This window comes from Tauraco erythrolophus, chromosome 17 (assembly GCF_009769465.1).
Source record: "Tauraco erythrolophus isolate bTauEry1 chromosome 17, bTauEry1.pri, whole genome shotgun sequence".
Taxonomy (NCBI): Eukaryota; Metazoa; Chordata; class Aves; order Musophagiformes; family Musophagidae; genus Tauraco; species Tauraco erythrolophus.
Window position 1 is genome coordinate 18,163,164 of NC_141481.1, and position 22,511 is coordinate 18,185,674.

Here is a 22,511-nt window from a genome sequence, read left to right on the forward strand (position 1 = left end):
GGCCATCTGATTCTTGCAGTACCGATAGCAAAGGGCTGTGGTACCCCGAGGACTGCAGTGCTATTAAGCCTTTCGGGTGTTTAATCATAGCCTGGTTTCCAGCAGAGGTGGATAACAGTCAAGGCCTTCCTCTCCCTGCTGCCGTTAACCCAATGCTGTTCTAATCCCATGGCAGGGGGCAACTGGGGCCATCCTGAGGAGATGTTGTTCCACAGAGAAGCTGCAGGACACAGCTTTAACAGGATCCTCCTCCTCTGCCCCTGCTGCCAGAGGTATAGGATTCCCTCCCTCCAAAGCACCTCCTTCCTCTCCCACTCTGTCCCCAGAACTCGCAGCCCCCCTCTGATTTCACCAATGTGGCAAGCGTGCCACTTGCTGTAAAGATAGAGGAGCTCTCCCAGCTAAGGGGAAAGGAATCATGGCCTCCATGAGTCCTCCTGTCTGCTCCCCGTTCCCAATATTGAGCACATGGCATTGCCCTGGCAAGCACGCCAACGCGCCAGCTCCTGTTACGGTGGTGGTGGTATCAGGGTATCAGGGCCTTTTGCTCGGCTGTATGGTCAGAGCTGCAGCACTGGTGTAGCAGCAGTGTATTGCCCAGCACCAGGCAGCAGGAGCACCTGGAGCCAGGTGGGAGCTGTGCGACCGCTCAGGTTCTGTCCCCAGTGGTCAATGTCCATCTGGACTTCACGCCAGAGCTGCAGAGTTGTTGCAGCAGCAGAGAAGGGGGTTATCAGGGGAGCAAAATCCTAGCAGGGTGTCTCTCCAGGGGTCTCCAGGCATCAGCTGCTCCAGCAAATCCTTCGTTACCAAGACAATGAGTGGAGGGACAGGCAAGGCAAGTGCAAAAGGCTATCCAAGCTGCAGTTCAGAATGCACTGGCTGAACTTGTTAAAAAGTTGGAGCAGCAAATAGCAAAGGGTGCTGCTGTCCTCCTCGGTAGTGCCTGGCAGACAACCTGACCGGACTTCCACCGCCCACCTCCAGCAGCAAAACATTTTCCCTCAGCCTAAACTGAGGCAAACGCCTTATATTACAGTAAAACACCGCTGGACAAAAGCTGTTGCTCTCATGTCTAGAGCCGCTGTGAGACACCAAACCCTGTCCCACGCCGAGCCATCCTAAACCAGACGGGAACTCGCTGCTTTTGGAGGAAATTACGGCAGATATAGCCAGAGAGCTCTTACTTGTGTAGCTAATGAGTAATACGGTGATAGAAGGAGAGGCCTGTAGGAGACCTCCGGCATGATTACAGTCAGATCTCAGCAAGGACAGGCACCATGTAAATAAACACAGAATTTGCAAGTAAATGTAATGAAATGCATGTAAATGTAGAATTAAATGTAATGAATTCGAGTTTTGCAGTAAACAAAAGACGGGCTTACTCTTTGCAAAAGAAGGTGTCGTTATAGATCTCCTTTAAAGCAATAAAATGTTGCCGATTAATCCATCGCGGCTTACGGACTTTGTCAGGATTGTCTCGGTGCCCTTCTCCAGCCTGTCCTCTGGTTGTGGCTGCTCTTCGGGGGCGTACGGACACGCAGGCGACAAAAACAGCCCCGAGCGACCAGTTTGGGTACGAGAAGCTCTGGTGCCACATCGACACATCACGTCACCAGGGCTTATACGACCTGCTTCTCAGGTTGGGAACCAGTATGGAAATCCATGGAAGCGTACGAGCTCCAGTCCTATAAACCTGTTTTGGGCTGGGGAAGTCTGTCTAGACAGAGGACAGGGTATTTGTAAAGGAAGGTTGGGTTCGGATGTGGTGCCTGAGCGTTGGGTCTGCTCCGATCGGCTCAGGGCGGAGGCCTGGGGGAAGGCTGGGCAGGCAGGCGCGGGGGGACGCAGCCCCCCATGGCCGCGGCACCGCTCCCAGGCCCTGGCTGCACGTCAGGAGAGGGGAGGAGAGGGAAGGCGCGGGCTGGCATGGCTGCCCCAGACCCTGTCAGGGGCGTTGGGTCTGGCTGCGCCTCGGCTCTGAGGGGAACCGGTGACACTGAGGGGGGGACGCCGTGAGGGGGGAGCCCTTGGGATGCTGTGAGGAGAGGGGACATTTGCGGTGGGACTGTGGGGTGAGATGGGGGGGAGTGACTGTGAGGAGGCTGAGGGGACATCTGCAGCAGGGCTGGCAGGGGAAAGCGGCGGGCTGAGGGGAGGGCAGTGTGGGGAGAACAGTGAGGGGACACTGTGAGGGGAAAGTGGCGGGCTGAGGGGAGGGCGATGTGGGGAGAACCGTGAGGGGACACTGTGAGGGGGACGCTGAGACACCTGCGGTGGGGCTGAGAGAGGAGCCTGCGGGGAGTGGAGGCAGACTGAGGGGACGCTGTGAGGGGGCGGCCGAGAGGAGAACCCTGACAGGAGCGAAGAGGGGAGACCGATGCGAGTGACTGCGGGCGACCGCGGAGGACAACGTGAACGGGCAACCGGGGGGAGTCCCTGAGGAGCGCGGGGTGCGGGGAAGCCCCGCGGTCCCCTCGGCGGAGCAACTGAGGACGACTCCGTCTCTTTCCGGCGCCGCTCGCGCCTTTCCGGCGTCGGCGGGGGCGGGGGAGGCGTGCCCCGTGCGCGGTGACGCAAGGCGCAGGCCCCGCCCCGGCCCCGCCCCCATGGTCTCTGGAAAAGAGAAGAGAAAAAAAAACTTTTTTTTTTTAATTGAGGAATCAACAGCCGCCATCTTGTCGCGGAGCCGGAGCGCGGCGCGAGCGGAGCGGGGCCGGGCCGGGCCGGGCCGGGGCAGCGGGGCCGCCCGCCGGGACACGGGCAGCCGCGCGGAGCGCCGCCGACGGGCAGAAGGGCTCGGGGCAGCGGGGCAGAGCCGGCCGGAGCCAACCGAGCGCCGCCGCCGGGACCGGGAGCCGCGGCCGCCGCCGCGCCGCGCTCATTGTTTTGGGGCGTTTTTGGGCTGTTTTCGGGTTTTTTTCCGATTTTTGGTGGTTTTTTACATTATTTTTTTTTTTCCCCTCCTTTTCCTCTTCCCCCCCCACCCCCCTCCCGCTCCCCTAACCTCGGCCGGGGGCGGCGGGCGGGGGCCGCCGCGGGGCCGGGGCGAACCCCCCGGCGCGGAGGGGAGGGGACGGGGCGAGGTGTGTGGGGGCGCTATGCTCCCCGAGTGACTGCCTGAGCCGCCATCCGGGCACCTCCTCGGCGGCGGCGGCCGGGCGGGGGGAAGAGGCCGGGAGGAGCGAGGCCGGCAGGGAGGGGGCGCTGGGCCCTTCCCCACCCCGCCCCGAACCCTCCTCCCCTGCGGCCTGCTGCGGCGGCGGCGGCCCGGCCCGGGTATGGGGGAACGGGGGCCGCCGCCGGTCGGGCACTGAGCGGCGCTGTTGCTCGACGGTGGGTTCCCCCCCTTCGGAGGAACGGGGAGAGAGAGAGCTTCGCCCCCTCCTCGGGCTCCCCCTCCGTCTCCAACGATTACCGGCTCGGCGGCCTTTCCTCGGACGGCCCAGCCGGCTACCATGGCGGAGAACTTACTCGACGGGCCGCCCAACCCCAAGCGAGCCAAGCTCAACTCGCCGGGCTTCTCCGCCAGCGATAGCACAGGTAAGGCCTGCGGGGCGGTGCGGGGGCGGGCGGGCCTCACCGGCGGTTCTTTCCTTCCCCCCCCCCCCCGCCTCTCCCTCCCTCCGGCGGGCGGTCGGGCCCGGCGATCGCCGGGCCCGACCGCCCGCCGGAGGGAGGGAGAGGCGGGGGGGGGGTGGGGAACCGCCCGCCCCGCCACGGTTCCCGGCGGGGGTGGGAACCGGCCTGGCGAGGTGCCGGGAAATCGGGGAAGGATCCCTCCCGGAGCGGTTGGGCCTCCTCCAGTCGAAGTTACCGGGCGGGACCCGTACGCCAAGTACCGTCCCGGCTATAAATAGCGGTGGAGAGAGAGACGGGTAAAGGCCTTTTTGAGTTGAATTCCCCCCCCCGCCCCACTTTTTCCTCTCCCATCATCGAATCACCTCTGCGTTTTAATGGTGAAGGGGATGGAGGGATCCGCCTCGGCTTGGATGCTGGGGGTGCCCAGGTGAGCGGGGTGCGGGTAGGGAAGGAGGAGAATCCCGCCAGCGGAAGCGCCGACCACCCCCTCCAGAAGCAGGGTGGTCGGTGTTTCCACCTCTACTCCTTAAAACCCATAATATCACCCGCAGCTAACAAGCCCTGCGCAGGCAGCCTCTTCCACTGTACCCCTGCGTGCGACACGCTACGGAATAAAAAACTCCCTAATAGCATGTTAATATTTTGCTTTCTTTACCCTTCCACCTGTGACCCTGGTTTACGGCGCTCGGCTCGACCTCTTCTGAGCGTTTTTCCTTAAAACCCGAATAATTTGCAGGTAACGATTGTAAGTCGTGGGGTCGACTGCGCGATGAAAAGCCCGGCAGGCTGGCAGTCGCTGCGACTTGTCCGTACGTCGCGTCGTGCCTTCGTCGTGCTGTTTTTTTCGGTCGTAATGGGTTTGTAGGTAATAAAACGCATCAAAATTTCACGTTTCCAGCAAGCGCGTGCCCGTTGTAAATACGCACGTGTGTGCATGAGAGCATGTGTGCGTGTCCTGACGTCTTCCAGTGTTCCAGCTGTTTTGATCACTGAGACAGTGGTTTTGTAGGGACAAGAAGTGTGGTGGACTTGCGTTTCTGTTTTCAGCGATTAATGAATCCTGTTGAAGGGACAGTGATAAGTTAATGGTGCTACGCCTGCTGTGTCTCTGTAAACTGAAAAAATTATTACTATAATCGAGCTGATAAATTCTGTTTATCAGTTTTTCAGTTTGCTTAATCTGCATTTGGCAATAGTTTATAAATACTTCAGTCCTTTGGGGTTTTTTTTAATGGAATCTCTTCCTACAAATAAATGAAACGTGCCAAAAAGAAATGGTATTGAGAGTAAGAAGTGGCAGAGGATATCTAGGTGAGGTCTTGCGATTGAACTACATTAATCCCTTTCCTGGAAGCGACGAAATGTCATACGGGAGGCTGATACATTGCTACGAAATGCACCGCAGCTACTCAGGAAAAGCACAATTTTTCTTTTAATTCTTCAGCTAGACATTTTAGACTGTACAAGTAGCCAGTGAAAGGTGTTTGAAGCGGTGCCTTTCCCCCCCACACACCTTTTTTTGAAGTTCATTTGGTCTGTTCTGGAATGCTTCGGTTATAATTGCGTCCTGTTCGGCGAGTTCTAATGCGTCTCGGTGCGCTCCGTGCGGTGCTGGATATGTAAACTCCAGCATCTGCATAAAGTTTTGCACGGCTGAGCGGGCCTTTGGTCACCAGGGACGGCAAACCCCAGGTTGTATTTTGAACAAGTAGGAGTGTGGTGGCGTCCTGGTGTTCTTCAGGTGCTCTCTGCTTGAGAGCGCAGGTAACATTTGTACGCTTACAAGTGCTTTTTCCAAAAAAAACCTCTTTAGGTTTGTTGCCAGCGGCTAATGCTGCTTGTTGAAAGATTGCTGAACGTTTCTGTGAGTTGTAGCAGGCAATGCAAATAGTTTGAGTAGCAATTGCTGTCAAATACTTACTCCTGAAGCTACACCAGGCTGCTCTCTTGCACTGAGGCTTCAATGAAAAAGTTATTTTGTGACCTGGAAAGTTGCCTTTGTGACCAGAAGTGCCTGGGGAGGTGGGGTTGAGGCTTGTGCCCTGATGGAGCAGTGAGCTGTGTGTCGGATAGCTGAACTGTAATTGCAGCCATAAACCTGCGCTGTTTGATGCTGCAGCTTGCGTGAGTGGGACGTGCTTTCCAAGGCGTTGCGTTAGGCCCGGTTGTGTTGCGGAATGGTCAGACTCCGGGCCTGCAAGTGCTTGTAGCTGAGCAAGACGAAGGGTCTGATGGCAGAGCTGAACATTCGGCAGAAAGCAACCGCTCGTCCTTGTTTATATTTCGCTTCGCGCTTTGATGCGGTGATGTTAAGCAACTCCTTTTGTCAGGGTGAATTTTAGCTGCCTTTAATCTTTCTGATAAAAATAGCTCCTCGGCTTACCGGAGCAAAGTTTGTGCGATTGAAATTGGTCTGCTTACGTTCTGAAAATACGACCTTTCCTGTTAAACTGACGCAGCTAAATCAAACGTGTTGTCTCAGAGAAGGGGTGGAGATGAAGGGATAGCTGAGATGTATACTGTGACCATCGTTAAGTTTCACGATAGTCCCATTTTGCCATTGCCCCTTTGGTCTTTGTATCGATAAGGAGGGTTAAGACTTGTGGCTGTCTGTTAACGTAGCTTGCCGTTGCTGTGTGGTATTGAACAAGCTGACTCCTGTGCTAAAATATCCACAGGAAAGGTTTTCCCTTGTCTGGCCAGGTAGGAGTAGTGCTTTTGTCTAATGACTGCTTTATTAGCTACATGGTGTTTTTCATACCTGGGCGTTTGTCCCTTCTATGGCTGTTAGGAGGCATTCTCGTCTAGCGTGCTGCAGAATAAACCAGGCACTCATGGAAAGTAAATGACTAACTTTGGTTACGGCAGTGTATTATTTTAATGCAGAATGTTGTGATTATTTTGTACATTGCTGGCGTTGTCCTTCGGGAGAAGATACAGCGCACTGGCAGCTTTCTGGAGCTGGTCTTGGTCTGAACTCTGCAGACGGATTGTGGAAAAACGTGCTTGAACGGAGCAGCAGCAAAGCTGGTGTTCGTCAGGTGCCCCTTCACCGCGGTTCTGCAGGTGGCTTGGTGGTCAGCTGTGGTGCGCTGCGAGTAAGGCCTCCGTATTCGTTACGTACCCTGCAGCCTTCTGCTGTCGTAGAGCTATGCTGGTTCCAGAAATGACAAATGATAATTTGGGCCGAACAGAGAGTGTCTTTAACGGCGTTACGAGTTAATAAATTCCTAAGGTAGGTGAAGTTGGAAAGAGGGTGAGATGAGCGGCTTCAAAAGTCCACTAGAAATGGATTTTCATCTCGTACTTTCTCGTCTGTGTGGTGTTTTGGTTTTGTTTTCTCCACGACTTCAGATCATAAACAGATTGAGCAGTATGGCTGCTGCCGCAGAAGCTGCGGGCTGAGATCTCCGGTAATTCACGTTCTCTTTCTGGGCTGGTGCGTTAGCATCGCCGTGCCCCTGTTTTAAAACTGGGGAACGACTGGCCTTGTCGCACGTGCCTTTGTGCGTGCCGAGACAGGGGGATCTCTGGCTGACTCCCGGCGAGCTGCAGACCTTTGCAGAAGGGAGTTGGTGTCGATACGCAGCCCGACTTGATCTTTCTCTCCTGCCAAAAAACAGATAGGTGTATTTCAGTGGGTGTAGTTTTTAGTTTCAAAGGAGGTGGACTACCTATAAAACAAAGTCACTTAAGGAGAGGCGGCCAGGCTTGCTGAGCTTCTGTTTGCCTGCTTAGCTGAGACTTCAAATGGACTGACGTCGCGGCGATCTACAACCAGGTTTTTTTTGTGCACTGAAAGCATTAGTATGTGTGTTTTAGAAGGATTCATTTCTGTGTAGTCAAAAAGTTTCCTGGAAGCCCGTTTAATGGGTCTGCTCTTGTTTTGTGTGTGCAAAACTTGGGTGTCGTTTGTGCGCTGTGACAGTAAGAATCGCTTTTACACACGTGCTTTCTCTGTCTCTCCCTGGAATAAGAGAAAAGGGTGATTCCGTTAAGGGAACAGACTTGGATTTATAAGCAGAAAATTGGAGGATGAAATGCTTCTTCTGAAAAGATGTAGGTGAAGGAGCGTGTGTAGTTGTAATTATTTCACGGGAATGTGTGTTGTTTTGTGGTACTCGCAGGATAACTTGCTGGGGTGGGGAAACGTGGTGTGATATTTCATGGCTATACTGTTCCTTCAGACTGACTGTATACACGTAATGATGAGAGATGATGATGCCAACGAAAAATGTTTACTTTGAGCTATGTTAAGCCTGAGACAAGCTGAGTTATTTCTTTTTCTGCACCTTAAGTGACTGACCTGCATAACTCTCTGCCTGCGTTTGTAATCTGGGACAGGAGATCTGTAAGATTAGGAATTGGTTCATTGGTTGAGTCTGGTGCAGCTCGTTCTTACCGATTCACAAAGCGTTGCTGAGAGCAGGTTGTTGTATACTTTTATAATTGTTTGGGGGTTTTATAGACTTCTGCAAGGAGTTTGACACTTAACATCTGTGCGAGATGAAAGTTGAGCAGATGATCTGCCAGCCTGATTTTGTGTGACAGTCCACAGTCCTACAGTCGGGCCCTTTCCTTTTTTTAAATTCACACTTTGTGATAATTGCATATGTACTTGGGAGTTTATCAAATTGATTCCTTCTTCCCCTCGCCGTGACTTAAAATTGATGGGGTAGATGCTGTCTTGTGCTGTGGCATAGAGCTTCTGGAGAAGCCCTGCCTGCAGCAGGCAGGAGTAAAGGCTGTTCTTGAGGGGTCAGTCTTTGTTGTACCCCAGAGATCTCTTGATAGCTTGTGAAATGATTCCCAGTTTTCTGTTGCGGATTATTCACTTTCTATTCTGGCTGAATGTTCCTTGGAGTCGTAGTCCGTGCCATTAATTATTTCTACAGCAACATGCTGTGTTTCGCTGTTACATCTGCAACTTCACATGAAACAAATCCTCCTATTCTTGGTGTTTGTTTTTATTAGAGACTTTGCTCTCGGTTATTACCTGCTAATAGAGAAGAGCATGCACAAAAATCTTGCTCCGTTGGCAAAACACTGCAGGTTAATGTGAAATCGGGGTGGAGGGGGTAATTGAAAAACAGAACTTGAAAAAATTCTGGAGTTTGTTCTTATACAATGAAAAAGCATGTGGGACAGCTTAGAAATCTGACACTTCCATCCTAATTTGGCTTACACTTTCAAGAATTTTTGCTTTGTTGTAAATCTTCCCTTTAACATATGTTATGTTTTCCATCTGTCTTATCAGATGTCTAAGATACAGAGAGAACCTGAATCTTTTATTTGGAAAACTCTCTTTAATAGAGATGTCTCAACAAATACTATCAAGTATTGTGCAGAACCATAGTGTGAATCAAAAGAAAACTGAAACTTCTATTATTGCTGGTAATTCACAATCATAACTCGGAATCTAAATCTCTTGTCATATACTCTTCAAAAACTTCATCAGCCTTTCCTGTTTCCTTATTCACCACCGTTGAGAAAAAAGGATCTTATTTGGAACATTTGATAAATACAGTATCTTTGATGTGCAACGACTTTGTGTATTTTTGTTTACACATATATGTCTGTAAAATCTCCTGCATTTGAGGGTCATTTTTAATGCTGTGGGAACCTCCTCAGGAATAGTGTTACCAGCACGAGTCGCTCTCTCTGGGTGATAAGCCTCCCAGTCTTACAGGTAGACATCATTTCATTGCTGCTGTCGGACACCTCTGAGGCAGACGTCGGGGCCGGCTGCTTTCCGTGGCACAGTGAGAAGGGAAATGGAATATTAGATTCCAGTGCCTGTCTGTGTGTGTCACACCTGAGGAGCATGAGCTTCTCTCCTGCACTGCCCAGCTTTGCCGTTGCCGGTACTTTGATAGCTGGTTTAGTGGGTGTTGTTGATGACATAGCTTCTGTGTCATCTCCTCTGTAGTTTCATCTAATGGAGCAAAGAAATGTGGGAATTACCAAGAGACTTGAATTCAGTAAGCACTGAACGTAAATCTGTTTTGTAGTAGCTGTGAAGTTTTTTCCTAAGGTTCATAAACTCCTTTAAGGAAAGTATTAATGAGAACGATTCAGAACAGCCTCATCTCACTGAAATTAATGCTTTATAGTAAAATAGATTTGTGAGGGCATCGTTGGGGTTTTTTATTCAGTCAGTTCTGGTTGGGAGCTTTTTTTAGAGTGAAATACATAAAAGCACGTTTGCTGTTGCTTCCTTATGCGCGTTGGGTGTGTTTTGTGTTGGATGTTCCTGCACAGCTCTGAGTTGCCACGCAAACTACCTCTCACTTACAGTTTGGCATCAGAAACAGGGAAGAAAAAGTGGGTTTAAAACAGAGAGAACGGAAATGCAGCTTTTGCAGCTATTATACATTGTAAAGCAGATGCAAAACTTGCCCATTTCCTAGTGATCTTGCGTAATGCTGATTTTTGTTTGTTTCATAATATTCCTTCAAGTACGTATTAATCGTTGCTGTTGTAGTTTCTGCAGAAATGGGCCTGTTCTGCGCCGCGGTTACAGAAGGCGCATAAAGGTGGGAACGTTCAGAGAAGGATTTGTGTAGCTGAAGGGAATGTTGGAAGCAGCCTGAGTTAGAAGTCGGTTCTGAGCATGGAGTTCTCGCCACCGATGCCGTCAGTCGTTGTGGGGAGGGTGGAGGGCTGAACAATTTAAAATCTGAAACACCTTGCGTCGACCTAGGTATTTGATAAGAAGTCTATGGCCAGAGAACGTCACAGTTGAAGTTTGCCTACCGAGATAATTCACGTCTTTGTACGTTGTCTGAGGAATTTTTTTTTCCAGGTGCGCAGCGAGGGTGGCACAGCCTTAACGGGAAGCACTGGATCTGTCAGTTGTGTGACATTCTCATGCTGGCACTCTGTTTTGGTACAGGCTGCATGTTTCATGCTGCCTTAAGCAAGTGCCCACTGTTAATTACTGGATTCTCAGATGATTCCTCTTTTAAGAATCATCTCGAACTTAAACTTTTTTTCAGCTGTTAGAATAGGGCAACAGAAAAGGTGTGTGCATTTGTGATAGGGTGAGAAGGAAATCTCGATTCTATTGATGTGCTCCAAGAACCCTAAAATATTTAATCTTAATCAGAATGATCTTCTGAATGAAAGCTGAGGTTACCAGTGTGGTGGTCTCCCAGTCTGTAAGCAAATTGCTTGCCTGCTCTTTCTTCTGTCCAGATTTCTGCTCTTAGAGAAAAGAAAATTACTGAAGCCTTTTAGTCAGTGAGTGTGTAGCCTGATCGCCACATGCGATGTGACGATAGCCGTGCCAGCGTTATGTTCTTGATGCTACTGGGGAGGACGTAAAGTTACTCACAGGAGCAGACACAGCAATAGTGCCGAAATAGCAGAGACAACTGGGAGGAAGAATGGTTATGGAGAGGCAAAGTCAGTCCATTGTTTGACATCCAATGCTTCTAAGAATAGACCAGAGCGAGGACTCTTGTGGGACTGCTTCTGCCACACATTTTGGGGGTTATTTTGGGGATTGTTTTGGTTTTATTCCCCTCTGGCATCTGGAAAGAGATGAGAGACTAACTTCTTATCTGAATGCATTTTCATATTTATTTCTGTATATTAACTCTAGTACCAGCTGCATTTAATCTGTCCTTATGTAGTGCTTTGGTTTTAATAGTGAAACGTTCGAGTAATCTGATTTATTTATTTATTGGAAGGTTAATAGAAGTAGGTCTGAAAACAGGGATTATTCCTGAAAGAAGCTGGCATTTTAGGTTTTCCTGAACCTTCAGCACAGATTGTAGTTTCATTATGAGCACAGCAAAAGAGAGATGGTGGAGACAATTTAGGTAAGTACAGTAGAGAGAAACTTGAGGTTATGACACTGTGATATACAGCCTGCAAGTGGGAAGAGAGGCTGCGAACTAAACTTGGTGTGATCAAGGAAGGGTTTAGGTTTATATTCTCTTTTCAGGGAGGTGAGAGAGAAGCCGGGTCTTTGCTGTATCGGGTCCTTTATCACATGCATTAGTTGTGGTATAGGGGATATAGACACTTGCGTTTTCTCCATCCTGACTTGCAAGTCTGGTGTTTGGGCTGGTGTCGGGAGCGTTTTTAAAACTGAATCCATGATACTGTAGTATTGCAGTAGAGGTTAGAAGAGAACTGATTCTGTTTCATTAGTTTCTTGATTTCTTTGCTCTGTGTAATGAGCTCGAGTTTTGAAAACTCATTTAGTTGCTGAAGTCTTACAAAAATGGATTGGGGGAGATTTTAGGAGCTTGAAGTTACTTTAACTAGATTCTAAGATGATAGCGTCCCTTTTGGTTATTGGGATGCACAAAATGGATCTAATTTAATTGATCGTAGGAACCGTGTTGGTGCTTAGTTTCATGTCTGTACCCTGAATGGTATTCATCTTGGGGAGTATCATGCTTTGCCAGAAGACAAGTTGCAAAGGAAGCGTGGTGGAATGAATGCGTCCTTTTCAATCCCCCTATCCCTAAAATCCTAGCTGCAGGAAAGCAAGAGAAGGCAAGTGTTACACCTATTTTCAAGAAAGGCTGAAAGGACAATAGAGGCAACTGTCAGCCTCCCTTCCATTACTGGGAGGACCATGGAGGAGCTGGAGTGAGTTTAGTGAAGGGCTACCAGGGAGGTCAGCGGGCTGGAGCACTTGCCCTTTGAGAAGAGGCTGAGGGACTGGGCTACAGACCACCTGATGTCCCTTCCAGCCTTAGCGACCATCAGTCTGTAAGCGAGAGAACACTGTGGTAATTATTCCAATGAGTTTCCTAGAGGCAAGTACTTAACATGCCTAAAAGTGAGGCTCATTTCTGTGTATCGGCGTGTTTGACCTTTGACCAGTTCACTGACTTAGGAACAAGCAAACCAGACTGTATGTCCTTCTCATCCCAAGTGTAAGTAGTTTAAAAGATCAGGCAGAAAGAAATGTAGTTAAATATCCACATCTCTTACTATGCAAGCTATAACATGTTGGGACTCATCAAATGCCTGCTGTTGGATATCTCTTTCGCCCTTCACCCTCTTCCACCCAGCCTGTAGGGTCTCCTTGGCCCAGGCAGGTCCCTCATCGCTGTCTTTCTGAAACTGGTTGTTAAACATCATGTCCTGAAAGTCAAGGTCAGATGCCTGTCAGTTTGAAATCTTTCTGCGTGTCTTGTTAGGTTCACACGCTAATGTAAAGTTTCCTTACTGGAAACTTTGGTTTTTCTATCAATGCATTGTTTAATTGCTCGAAAACATTAAATGCACTAATTGTCTTTTATGAAACAATAAATTACAGAACCCTCAAACCTCGAAAGGAGGTTGGAATCGATGTGGTAATTGCCGACAGCACCAAACAGTATGGCTATTGAGTTGAGTTACCTGACATGGAATTTTAGGGAATGGCCGGAGCTCTGAACTGTTGAGGCTTTGTCTGCTGGGGTCTGGCGTGATTGAAAGAAGCCTTACAAAACAAAATTGGGCTCACTGAAATGTAACAGCTCTGTTGGCATGAAGGAAAGTCACGGTGAAAATACTGCTTGTGTACTGGGACGGCAGTGTGACTTCAGTGTCTGCTCCATGGATGGGCAGTCAAAGTTTGGCACAGGAAAACTCCCAACCACGTTTCGAGTTGAAATTATGCTGTAAAAAATGAATTTGATAATTCTCCCCCTGCTTGCCTTGCGATATGTTTGAGATAATAAATCAGGTAAAGAAAGACCTTAGAATGTTTGTCACCTCTCCAGGCTGAGCTAAAGAGGAGAAAATGGTGACATTGAAACAAGTTAATTGATTGAATGTGTGTATTAAGAGTCTCCCGATAACAGTTGCAAGTAGTCCTACAGATGAAAATGTTCTGCCGGAGAATGCAGCACAGTTTTGTGTTTTTTTTTTTTTTCCTTCCGAGAAGGCTCGGAAGGAAACGGAATATCTTTTTTTATTCTGGTTGCTGAAAGTGTTGTCCAGGAAGGCAGAAAACTGACATTTAAGCTCATAAAGCTGAAATGAAGGGAGAGTGTGTCTCAAGTGTGGTTATCCTCTATGTGTGAAAATAGATGCTCAAAGAAGGCAGAAGTCTCAAATTGGAAAAGGAGCCCTTTGGAAAGAGCGGGGGTGTTGTAGTTGCCTAGTGCTTTTCCGTCCCTTCCAAAAGACACATTATCTCTGGTTTTTGGCTCTCTCCTGGTAAGAGGCTGTTTGGTTTTATGTAACAGAGATGATAAAAGGTGTGAGGTTTAGGATTGGAAGTGCTGTGTTGGAGACCAGACTCTACGAGGTGAGTCTCCGCAGCCTTAGTCAGTTCTACTCCTTCCTGAGCACTGAAATTAGATGTGTGTGCCTCATGAGTTAGGGAATCTATCCTCTCTTAAAATAAAGACCACTTTTTCTGCTCCCTGCGTGGTAGGTAAGCAGTGGGTTTGAGTGATGGAACAGGTACAAAGCTTGGGAATTGGAGTGGGACTCCTCAGTGCAGGTGTTTTTGGAGCATCACTTCAGATAACTGTATGTAAAGGCAGAGGCATCTCTAGATTTTATTTATTTAGACTCTCGGTAGCTGCCGTTGACTTTGAGAAATAGTCGAAGCATTGAGAATGGGATCAGTTATGTTCTTCTCGTGAGAATGAGGGGACTGAGGTTACTTTTCATTTTCCTACCAGTAGAAATGGGCCACGTTCTTCTTGTGGTAGATTTTTATATGTGTATAAATATATTTATTATTTTCATAACTGCCAAGACAATCTCTTATCTTCATGGATTTGTTGCAGACATGCTCAAGTAGACTTTTGTTTTCTGTTGTATTTTATAGCGGTTGTAAAATGTGTCTTGTGTTGACGTTTTTAACGTACACGACTGATTAAAATATAAAAGCAGGAAGATTAATCATTGCCTGAACGTATGAATACGCAGTGAATTTTTACACAGCCGCTGTGCTGAGCTGTTTACCTGCTTTTTATTTTCCTGCTGGCAGAGCTCTAAACTTCCCATGCCTAACCTTAACCTATAGTCTTCTTACAGGAGCTCAAGCGTGGTAGATTCCTTTAGGTTTTAAGAGGCAGTATTCCCAAACGCTTTCCTCACTCTTTTTGTAAACTGCAAAAACATTTCCAGTCTTTGGCTCTGGCAAGACTGCTAAGAGTCCAGTCAGCCAAACAAAAAAAAAAAAAAAAAGTGAGCATTTATACTCCAGCATCGCATTTTGAAATACAATTGGAAAAAGCTACTTTTCTTTCTTTAAGCCACAGCGACATCTTCCCCCTACACGTTTTGTCACTTCTCCTCACCCCTGGCCCCGCATGTGTCTTTTGCTCATGAAATATTAGCAATTTGAGTGCAGAAGCTTGGCAAAACCACCGTTTCGTGGGATTTACAAAAATTGTCTGGACGAGTGCTGCAAACCTTGAACTTCACGGCGAGGCGGGATGACGAGAGCGGTTTAACAAAGGCAAAGTCTCAGCCACAGACCCTGCGTTTGTGTCACCACCCTTGGTGATGTGTGGGCAGATGGCTTTGGTGGTGCTCCGGGCCACTGCCGCCAGACTCACTTCTGGCCAAACGGGGCTTGGTGCTGAAAACAGGCGATGGAGTTTTCATCAGAGAGGGGTTAGAGAGGGGTGGAAGGTTAAAAATAGTGAAATCTTGGGAGGAGGAAGGTAGAATCATAATTCATGGGAAGAGACACAAATTGCAGCAGTAGTAAGCGTCAAGTGGTTGCACGGGAAAGAGGAGGAGAGACGAAGCGGTCGCCAAAAGGAATGTAACTGAAGGTGCCCCAGGAATTTCTGTAGAAGACAAGCTGGAAAGGTGAACTGAACTGAAGAGAAACCCAGCAAGTAAGAGAGAAATTAAAAATACTTTAATGAACCTAGCTAACAAAAATGTTAATTTATTACTTCCCTGCTTGAAAGGGAATAGGAGGTCTGTTCCTGAGCTGTGGTGTATTTCCTTGCGGCCAGCCTCCTGCAAGCCTGGAAGAATTCTTCAGAGGTTATAGGCTTCAGTAGGTAATGATGGCACGATCCAGGCCCCTCAAGGACACACTGCTGTGAGCGCCTCAAGTCAGGCAGAATTTAACCTTTTTGTGTATGTTTTCTGTGGCTGTCGATGTAATTCACTGGTCATTGCAACACATCTAAAAATTTTTATTCGTTTTTCTTCAGTTGGGTCGAGTTGAAAGTTTGAATGCGGATGAAACGCGTTGTATTTAGACACACCGAAATGTGTTGGTAGCAGCTTTGTGATGCAGGTTGCGTGTTGTTTGGTGTTTGTTGCTTCTGTTCAATGCAGTGAGTGCGGTCCAGGCTGTCACTGGCTGAACGATCTTACGCCACTTTTACAACCTGAGTCTTGCACCAACTTTTCATGGTTAAAGAGTGAATTAAACATTAAAATAATGAAGCTTTTGGGATGCGCTTCTTTAGGAAAGAACTTTTGTTTGCCCTAAACTGGAAAAAATTCGGTGTGTCTGTTACTCGCTGTGAGGGACTAGAGTTTTTCAGGGCTGTGTTGGGGAGCGGGGGGCAAAGTAAAGTTTTCACTCGTTTCTGTTATGTTACAATAAAAAGCGGTTGGTTTAGATCACATCCATAGACTGGGAAGCTTTTAGAACTTTATTTTCACATGGAAGTACCTATACACAGCCAAGTAACTTTCTATTTTTAGTTACATGGCAAAATAACATTGTTACACAGACATCGCTTATGACGTGCAGTGAAACATTTTAGTGAACCGGAGCTGCTCCTTTTTGAAAAACAAAATGAAAAAAACCCGCCACTTCTTATCAGCCTGGATGTTCCAGCCAGGCAGAGCGGTTCCTTCAAATGGCTTAATGAAGATTTGATTGATTTATTTTGCTCATCTGGAAAGCGTGTGGATTACCTCTGTCAATATTGGGCATGATAAATGAGGGCTGGGCACTTAGAGAGCAATTTGAATTATTTGAGCCGTTCAGGGATCGAGAAGTGACTTGATTCAGGAGGCATTATGAGAAGAAAATGCTGAGTGCCTTTTGGGATCTTCTGAGGTAGTGGATCATGATACAAATCGATGACTAGAAACTGATACTGAACACGTTTATGGGTAAGAGTGGGATCAAACTACCAAAGGAGTAGTTGGTGTCTTTTGATCAAGCTTCAAAGCCTTGCTGGAAGATACGCAAACATAAATTACAAGGTTGGGGTAGGATTGCTGGGCGAAATGTAGTGGCCTGGGATTACATAGGAGGTCAGAGAAGGTGATGTAATCGCTCTTTTGGGAAAGTAAATCAACAGGGGAAAAAAAAAATCTCTTGATATTTCTGCTGCTGCCTTTTAGCAAAAAACAAGAGAAATTTAGGTGTTAGGTTAGATGGTCATAGTCGTGCCACCTTAGTTTCTTAAGCTTGGTACAATGTTTTGGGAAAAGTCTTGTGAAAAAACTCCTTAGTGGCCAGTGCTCTGTGCTGTATGGTTGTATGTGCACAGTATGTACCAACGACTGTGCTTTCTGCAAGGGTCTGGAGGTCGCGTCAGGAGGACCTTTGCCCGCTTGCTGGCGATGCTGAGTCTTGGGTAAAGATGTACCTTAATGCCTGGTAGGAATAGTGTGGATGAATATTTGAGTTACTTGTTTGTCCTTTTTTTTTCCTCACCCATGTTTCTGTTTTCACTTGTAGATTTTGGATCTTTATTTGACTTGGAAAACGATCTTCCTGATGAGCTGATCCCCAATGGCGAGTTGGGCCTTTTAAACAGCAGTGGGAACCTTGTTCCAGATGCGGCTTCCAAACACAAACAACTTTCTGAACTTCTAAGGGGAGGCAGCGGCTCTTCCTTAAACCCAGGAATTGGAAATGTGAACTCGAACAGCCCTGTCCAGCAGGGAGTTGGTAGTCAAGTTCAAGGGCAGCCGAACAGTGCTAATATCGGGAATCTGGGTGCTATGGGTAAGAGCCCTTTAAACCAGGCGGACTCTTCTGCTTCAGGCCTGGCGAAACAAGCAGCCAGCACCTCTGGACCTACCACACCTGCATCACAAACTCTGAACTCTCAAGCACAAAAACAAGTGGGGATGGTGACAAGCAGCCCTGCAACATCACAGACTGGACCTGGGATATGTATGAATACTAATTTCAGTCAGACACACCAGAGCCTTCTCAACAGTAATTCTGGTCACAGTTTAATGAATCAGCCTCAGCAAGGACAAGGGCAGGTAATGAATGGATCTCTTGGGGCAGCTGGAAGAGGAAGGGGAGCAGGAATGCAATATTCTGCCCCTGCCATGCAGGGGAATGCAGGCAGTGTGCTGGCAGAGACTTTAACCCAAGTATCTCCACAGATGGCTGGTCACACCGGACTGAACACAGCACAGACAGGAGCAATTTCTAAAGTACGTACATATGATTTAATATGTTCTATTCCTTGCACTTGTTTTTTGTCCATACAGGTGTTAAGAAAATGTAGTAGATTGTTTTCTGGAACAGAACTAAAGAATGCACTTTCTTGAGTCTGTAGTTACCTGTTTCAGTCACCAGTGATACCATGAAAGCAAGATAATTGAAGCAGTATTTCTCGTGTAATGAGAAATGAAAGCACTGGTTAAAAAACACATCCTTGAAGTTAAACGTTGAATAGTATCTTAGCTGGGTGAATTAGAAGAGAGTAACATAATCCTGCAAAAAAGGAAACAGATGATTACTTCTGTGCAGGATCTCAGTTCAGCTGCCAGACATCAGTATCTTCTAAAGCAATGTGAAAACTGTTAGAGAAATGTTTGTAGATTGAAGGAAGAGGTGTAGCAATTGGTCCTCGTGTCAAGTACCACTGTCAACAGCCGTGCAGTGAATGTTTGATTTCAAATATAGAGAAACTGATGTGAAGGCAATCCGTGTGAAATTTGATGTTAAGCTCATGCAAACTCTGTGAAAGGGAAGGGCAGTGTCAGGCAAGAAGTCTAATTCGGTGGCCATTGCAGATTGGGACAGGGAATATATACACCTGAAAATACCTGCCTCTGTCTTGCGGCACTGCTGTGGTCTCTGCTTGGTACAGTCATTGCTTTTTAGTTCTTCATTTTCCAGGTGTGAGCTTGGAGAAGCGTTTTGATTGCTGCTCCTTCTGTCTTTCAGTTGGATAGCAGTGTGCCTCGTCTCCTGTCTGTGTTGCTTTGGTACAGTTCTTTCCTGAAATTTTAATGGCAAACCCACCCTGTTCTGATATGTAGGAAAAGATAATTTCGTCTCTGATGTTTTAGCTATTCATACATCACTAGTCATTATCGTTGTAGTTTATTAACATCTAAGTGTTAATTCATTGATGCGTTAGGAAAAAATTACCTGACCTAGAAGAAATCTTGTTCTTTGAAGAAATGCTGACATCAGTGTGCAGTACTGTATAGTTCATTTTAATTTTTGAAAATAAAAACATAAAAAACATTCTCTCAGCACTGAAGGGGATCTCTTTTCTTAAGGGAGAGCTGTTTGTGATCTGAGTGAAGGTCGTGTGAAAGTGGATGTAGCTGTCTCCAGCCTCCAAATTGGCTAAATTTGTTATGTAGAGGGGATTGGTCTGCCCAAAATGAAATTCAGCTTATCGTTCATTTGCTTTTCATTGAAATTTGCGGAAAGAGTGACAAATTCTAGTTATCCAGCTTATTTCTGTGAACTTATGGTTCTCTAAGTTCTTAGGAGTACATTTTTCCTAGCCACCACACAGTTATGTGATGAAACTACTCATGTTTTTTTATGCGAACGAATTCAAGTAGAATTACCCCAAAGCATAGGGACTTGCCTGAGGTCTTCATCTGATGGAGTATGTCTGAACCTGCAGGGGGAGGTTCTGTGATGTTTTGGTTTCTTTTAAACAAACCCAGGGTTTCTTTTTACCCTTCCTGGTGAGGAATAGGCCAGCACTTGGACAAATTCCGTTTTCAAGGACTTGGATGAGGCTTTGAGCAACGTGGTGTAGTGGAGGGTGTCCCTGCCCATGGCAGGGGGATTGGAATGAGATGGTCTTTGAAGGTCCCTTCCAACCCAAATCATTCTGTGATTCTGTGACTTCCGTCTTAGCCTGATGCCGGCTGCAAATGGGATTCACCAGCTCAGGAAGGCAACTTGGACTTTCTCAGTTAACTTTTACTTTGCTTCTTGAACATATGCTAATTTGGACAAGGAATATGTTGCAAAAGAATAGTGGAAGCGTTCCTGTTAATGCAAATCATTAGGTAATCCGTGTGTGCAGTGCTGTGCTCAGCACTGGTGATGCATTCCAAAAGATGGGAGCAAAATTAGTGCTTTCAGAAGTCCTTAGACTCAAAGTTATTTGGAGAAACTGAAGAGGTAGAACTATTTAATGACAGACCATAAGTGATAAAATTATGTTTCTGTGAAGGTGATAACATTTAAGAAAAAACAATTTTAAAGACTTGGCCAACTTGGAAAAGTAGAAAATGTGTTTTCCCGGGCTCCATCTCATGTTGAACAAGATGAAGGTTAAAAGCATTGCACGTTTGTTGGGTTGTTTGGGGTTTGGGTTTTTTTGTTGTTGTTGGTTTTTTTAATTTTCTTTCTTTATGTCTTAATTTTCTCTTAGTAAGAGAGAAGTGATCTCAATATTTTGTGTTTCCATTTTGGAACAAATCACTTGCTTCCGGATTTTATTCCTGACAAGCAGAAGCATTCTCCATTTTTGCTATTCTCTTTATTAGGCGTTTGAGGATTGATTTCCTCTTCCAGTCTCTTCCCAGCCCCAGTTTATTGTCCTAATAGGATTATCAAACATGATTGTGTGTTAGCTTTTTCTCTTCTTGATGCTCCAGTTGTGATGAAAGCTTTTAAGAGAGTAAAGAAACATGTCGGTGAGTTTGTCTGTTCTTCTGAAACTGAAATTTCTGCTGAAGGAGAGAACACGGGTTAGTTTGTTTTTTCACCTCCTGTTCCCTAATGTTTACCACTTAATATACACAGCTTAAAAGATTTGAAGAGCAGCAATAAAAGTGGTGAGGCAGCCATCTACCTAATCGTGCATGTGTCTGACTTGACTAAATGGCTTGAAATGTAGCTGCCATCAGGCTTGAAGAGCTGTAGCAAGGCTGGAAGCAAATTCTGTAGGTGATGACTGTAGCAATGTATCCTAAGGGAAAGAAGGAGGTGTGAAATACAAATGCAGAAGGAAATTTAGAAGAACTTTTTAAACCAAGGTTTTTCTCATTATGCTTAAAACAAGTGATGTGCATCACTGATTAACCTCATTCAAGTATGGCTCAGAAGCTGATTTTTCTCAATTCAGTGTATTTATATGCAGTGTGTGGCACTCCTGATCCTTTATGGTTTGGGACTAGTTTTGTTGGGCAAGGCCTTGCTCCCCTGATATTTTGTTCTAATCTTTTTTTAGTAAATGACTAGTCAAGGAAAGTCCATTGCCTTTTCTGTTTTTCTTTTTATGCTATGTTTTTATAAGCCTTCTTTCTAGGAAGCGAAAAAGAATTAAAAAAAATCCAGAATCTGATCCCTTTGCCTACTCTCAGAAATAACTGGGATTCATTTAATCTGGAGCATCGTAAGCCAACATTGTTAGTTTTGAGCTGGACTTGCCATTTTAAGACAGCTCTTGAAAAAATGAAAAGTAGGCCAGACATGAGCGTGGTAGCTCAAGCTCATGATGCATATGCTTGCGTAAGCCAAAGGTGGTGGATAAATCCAACCTCTAACCAGTTGAAAAGGGGGTGAAGAATAACCAGTCCCCAGTGTCAGAGGACCTAAGGTGCTGACATCAAGATGAATGTTTCTGTATTGGCAGGGAGAGATTAAAGCAAAATGCTTTTTGGATCTATAGAGATGTGAGCAAAGGGTGTCATAGATTTCATACGATCCTCCAGAAGCAGCAGCCTGTCAATACAAGTTGAACAGTAGCCTTTAGTCATAATCAGGTTTTCTTGGGAGTATGTAGCGTGGTCTTGATAGCCTAGAATATTTTTGGAAATAAGGAGTAGTGGAGCAGTCCCTGAGAAGGTGTTGTGAATTAAAGATACAACTTTAGCAAGGATTTGAATTCTTCATTGGCCATGACTGTGTAATTTGCATTTTTAGATTTATTTAGAGGCCCTGCTTTGTGATTTTGACTTGTCTGAGATCTCCTGGAAACCTCTAAGGAAACCTCTTCTATGCTACTGCATATATCTGCTCAGACTCCTTGCCTGTAACAGTTTTGCATGTAACTGTCGCGTTATGGCCCGGTTTTCTTGGACGACACTACAGAGAGAGTTTTTGTTTGACTGGGTTGAAGTTCTTAAAGAAATCTGCTCAAGAGAGCAGAAGGATTCTTCTTTGAACAATTATCACTTGGTGGGAGTAGAGGAACAGGTCATCTTGCTACAGTAGATTCCACTAATAGCAGCATTGTCCTTTTGTGTTGTACTGTATTTTTTTGTAAAGTCCGTTAAGTCCAGAATACATGTTCAAACCGTCTAGAAAATCTTTTAAATCTGGAGTTGTTTTTGAAGGTTGTTGGTTGTCGAACGCTTTAAGCAGTAGCAAAGCTGGGCAGATGGTCTATTGCTTCGCTAGAAACGAGCACTTCGCTGCAAGCGTGCTCTGTGCCTAATACTCTCCTGTTGCTGTGAGAGTTTATCTTTTTCAAATGAGGGAGATGAAGCCTTTGTCTAGTTCCTGGTGGCTGGCAGCTAGAGTTTGAAGTTGTGTTTCTGTAGATTAGACGTTATATAGTCTCTTGCTGAGACGCGTTCCCCTCGTCCCAATACTGTTATCAAAGCTTGTGGAAAATCGGAAGAAAATTTTAGGAAGTTCCCATTTGTTTTGTGTGGTTCTCAGACTTTTTGCACTCTGTTAAAGACGGTGATTCACCTAATTGGTACTTTGGCTCTTTCCCTGAAGAAGTAGAGAAGTCCCACTGAGGCGTGTAGGACTCTAGAGTGTTTTCTTTTTCATGTGTTTCCAAGGTGTGATGCCTCCC

At 46.5% G+C, this 22,511-nt stretch overlaps 1 protein-coding gene across 8 annotated transcripts in view; it reads left to right on the forward strand.

Annotated features, from left to right (window-relative positions):
• The first annotated feature begins 3,304 nt into the window (after positions 1-3,304).
• Positions 3,305-22,511, forward strand: part of CREBBP (CREB binding lysine acetyltransferase) — a 95,275-nt gene continuing 76,068 nt past the window's right edge. For 7 of the 8 annotated variants that reach the window (XM_086622460.1, XM_086622461.1, XM_086622464.1 and 4 more), the window contains exons 1-2: positions 3,305-3,543; positions 17,219-17,931. In XM_086622460.1, coding sequence (XP_086478586.1) covers positions 3,459-3,543; positions 17,219-17,931 — 798 coding nt within the window. In that variant the 5' untranslated portion in view covers positions 3,305-3,458. The remainder of the gene's footprint in view (positions 3,544-17,218; positions 17,932-22,511) is intronic. The other variant, XM_086622465.1, reaches the window with a different exon arrangement.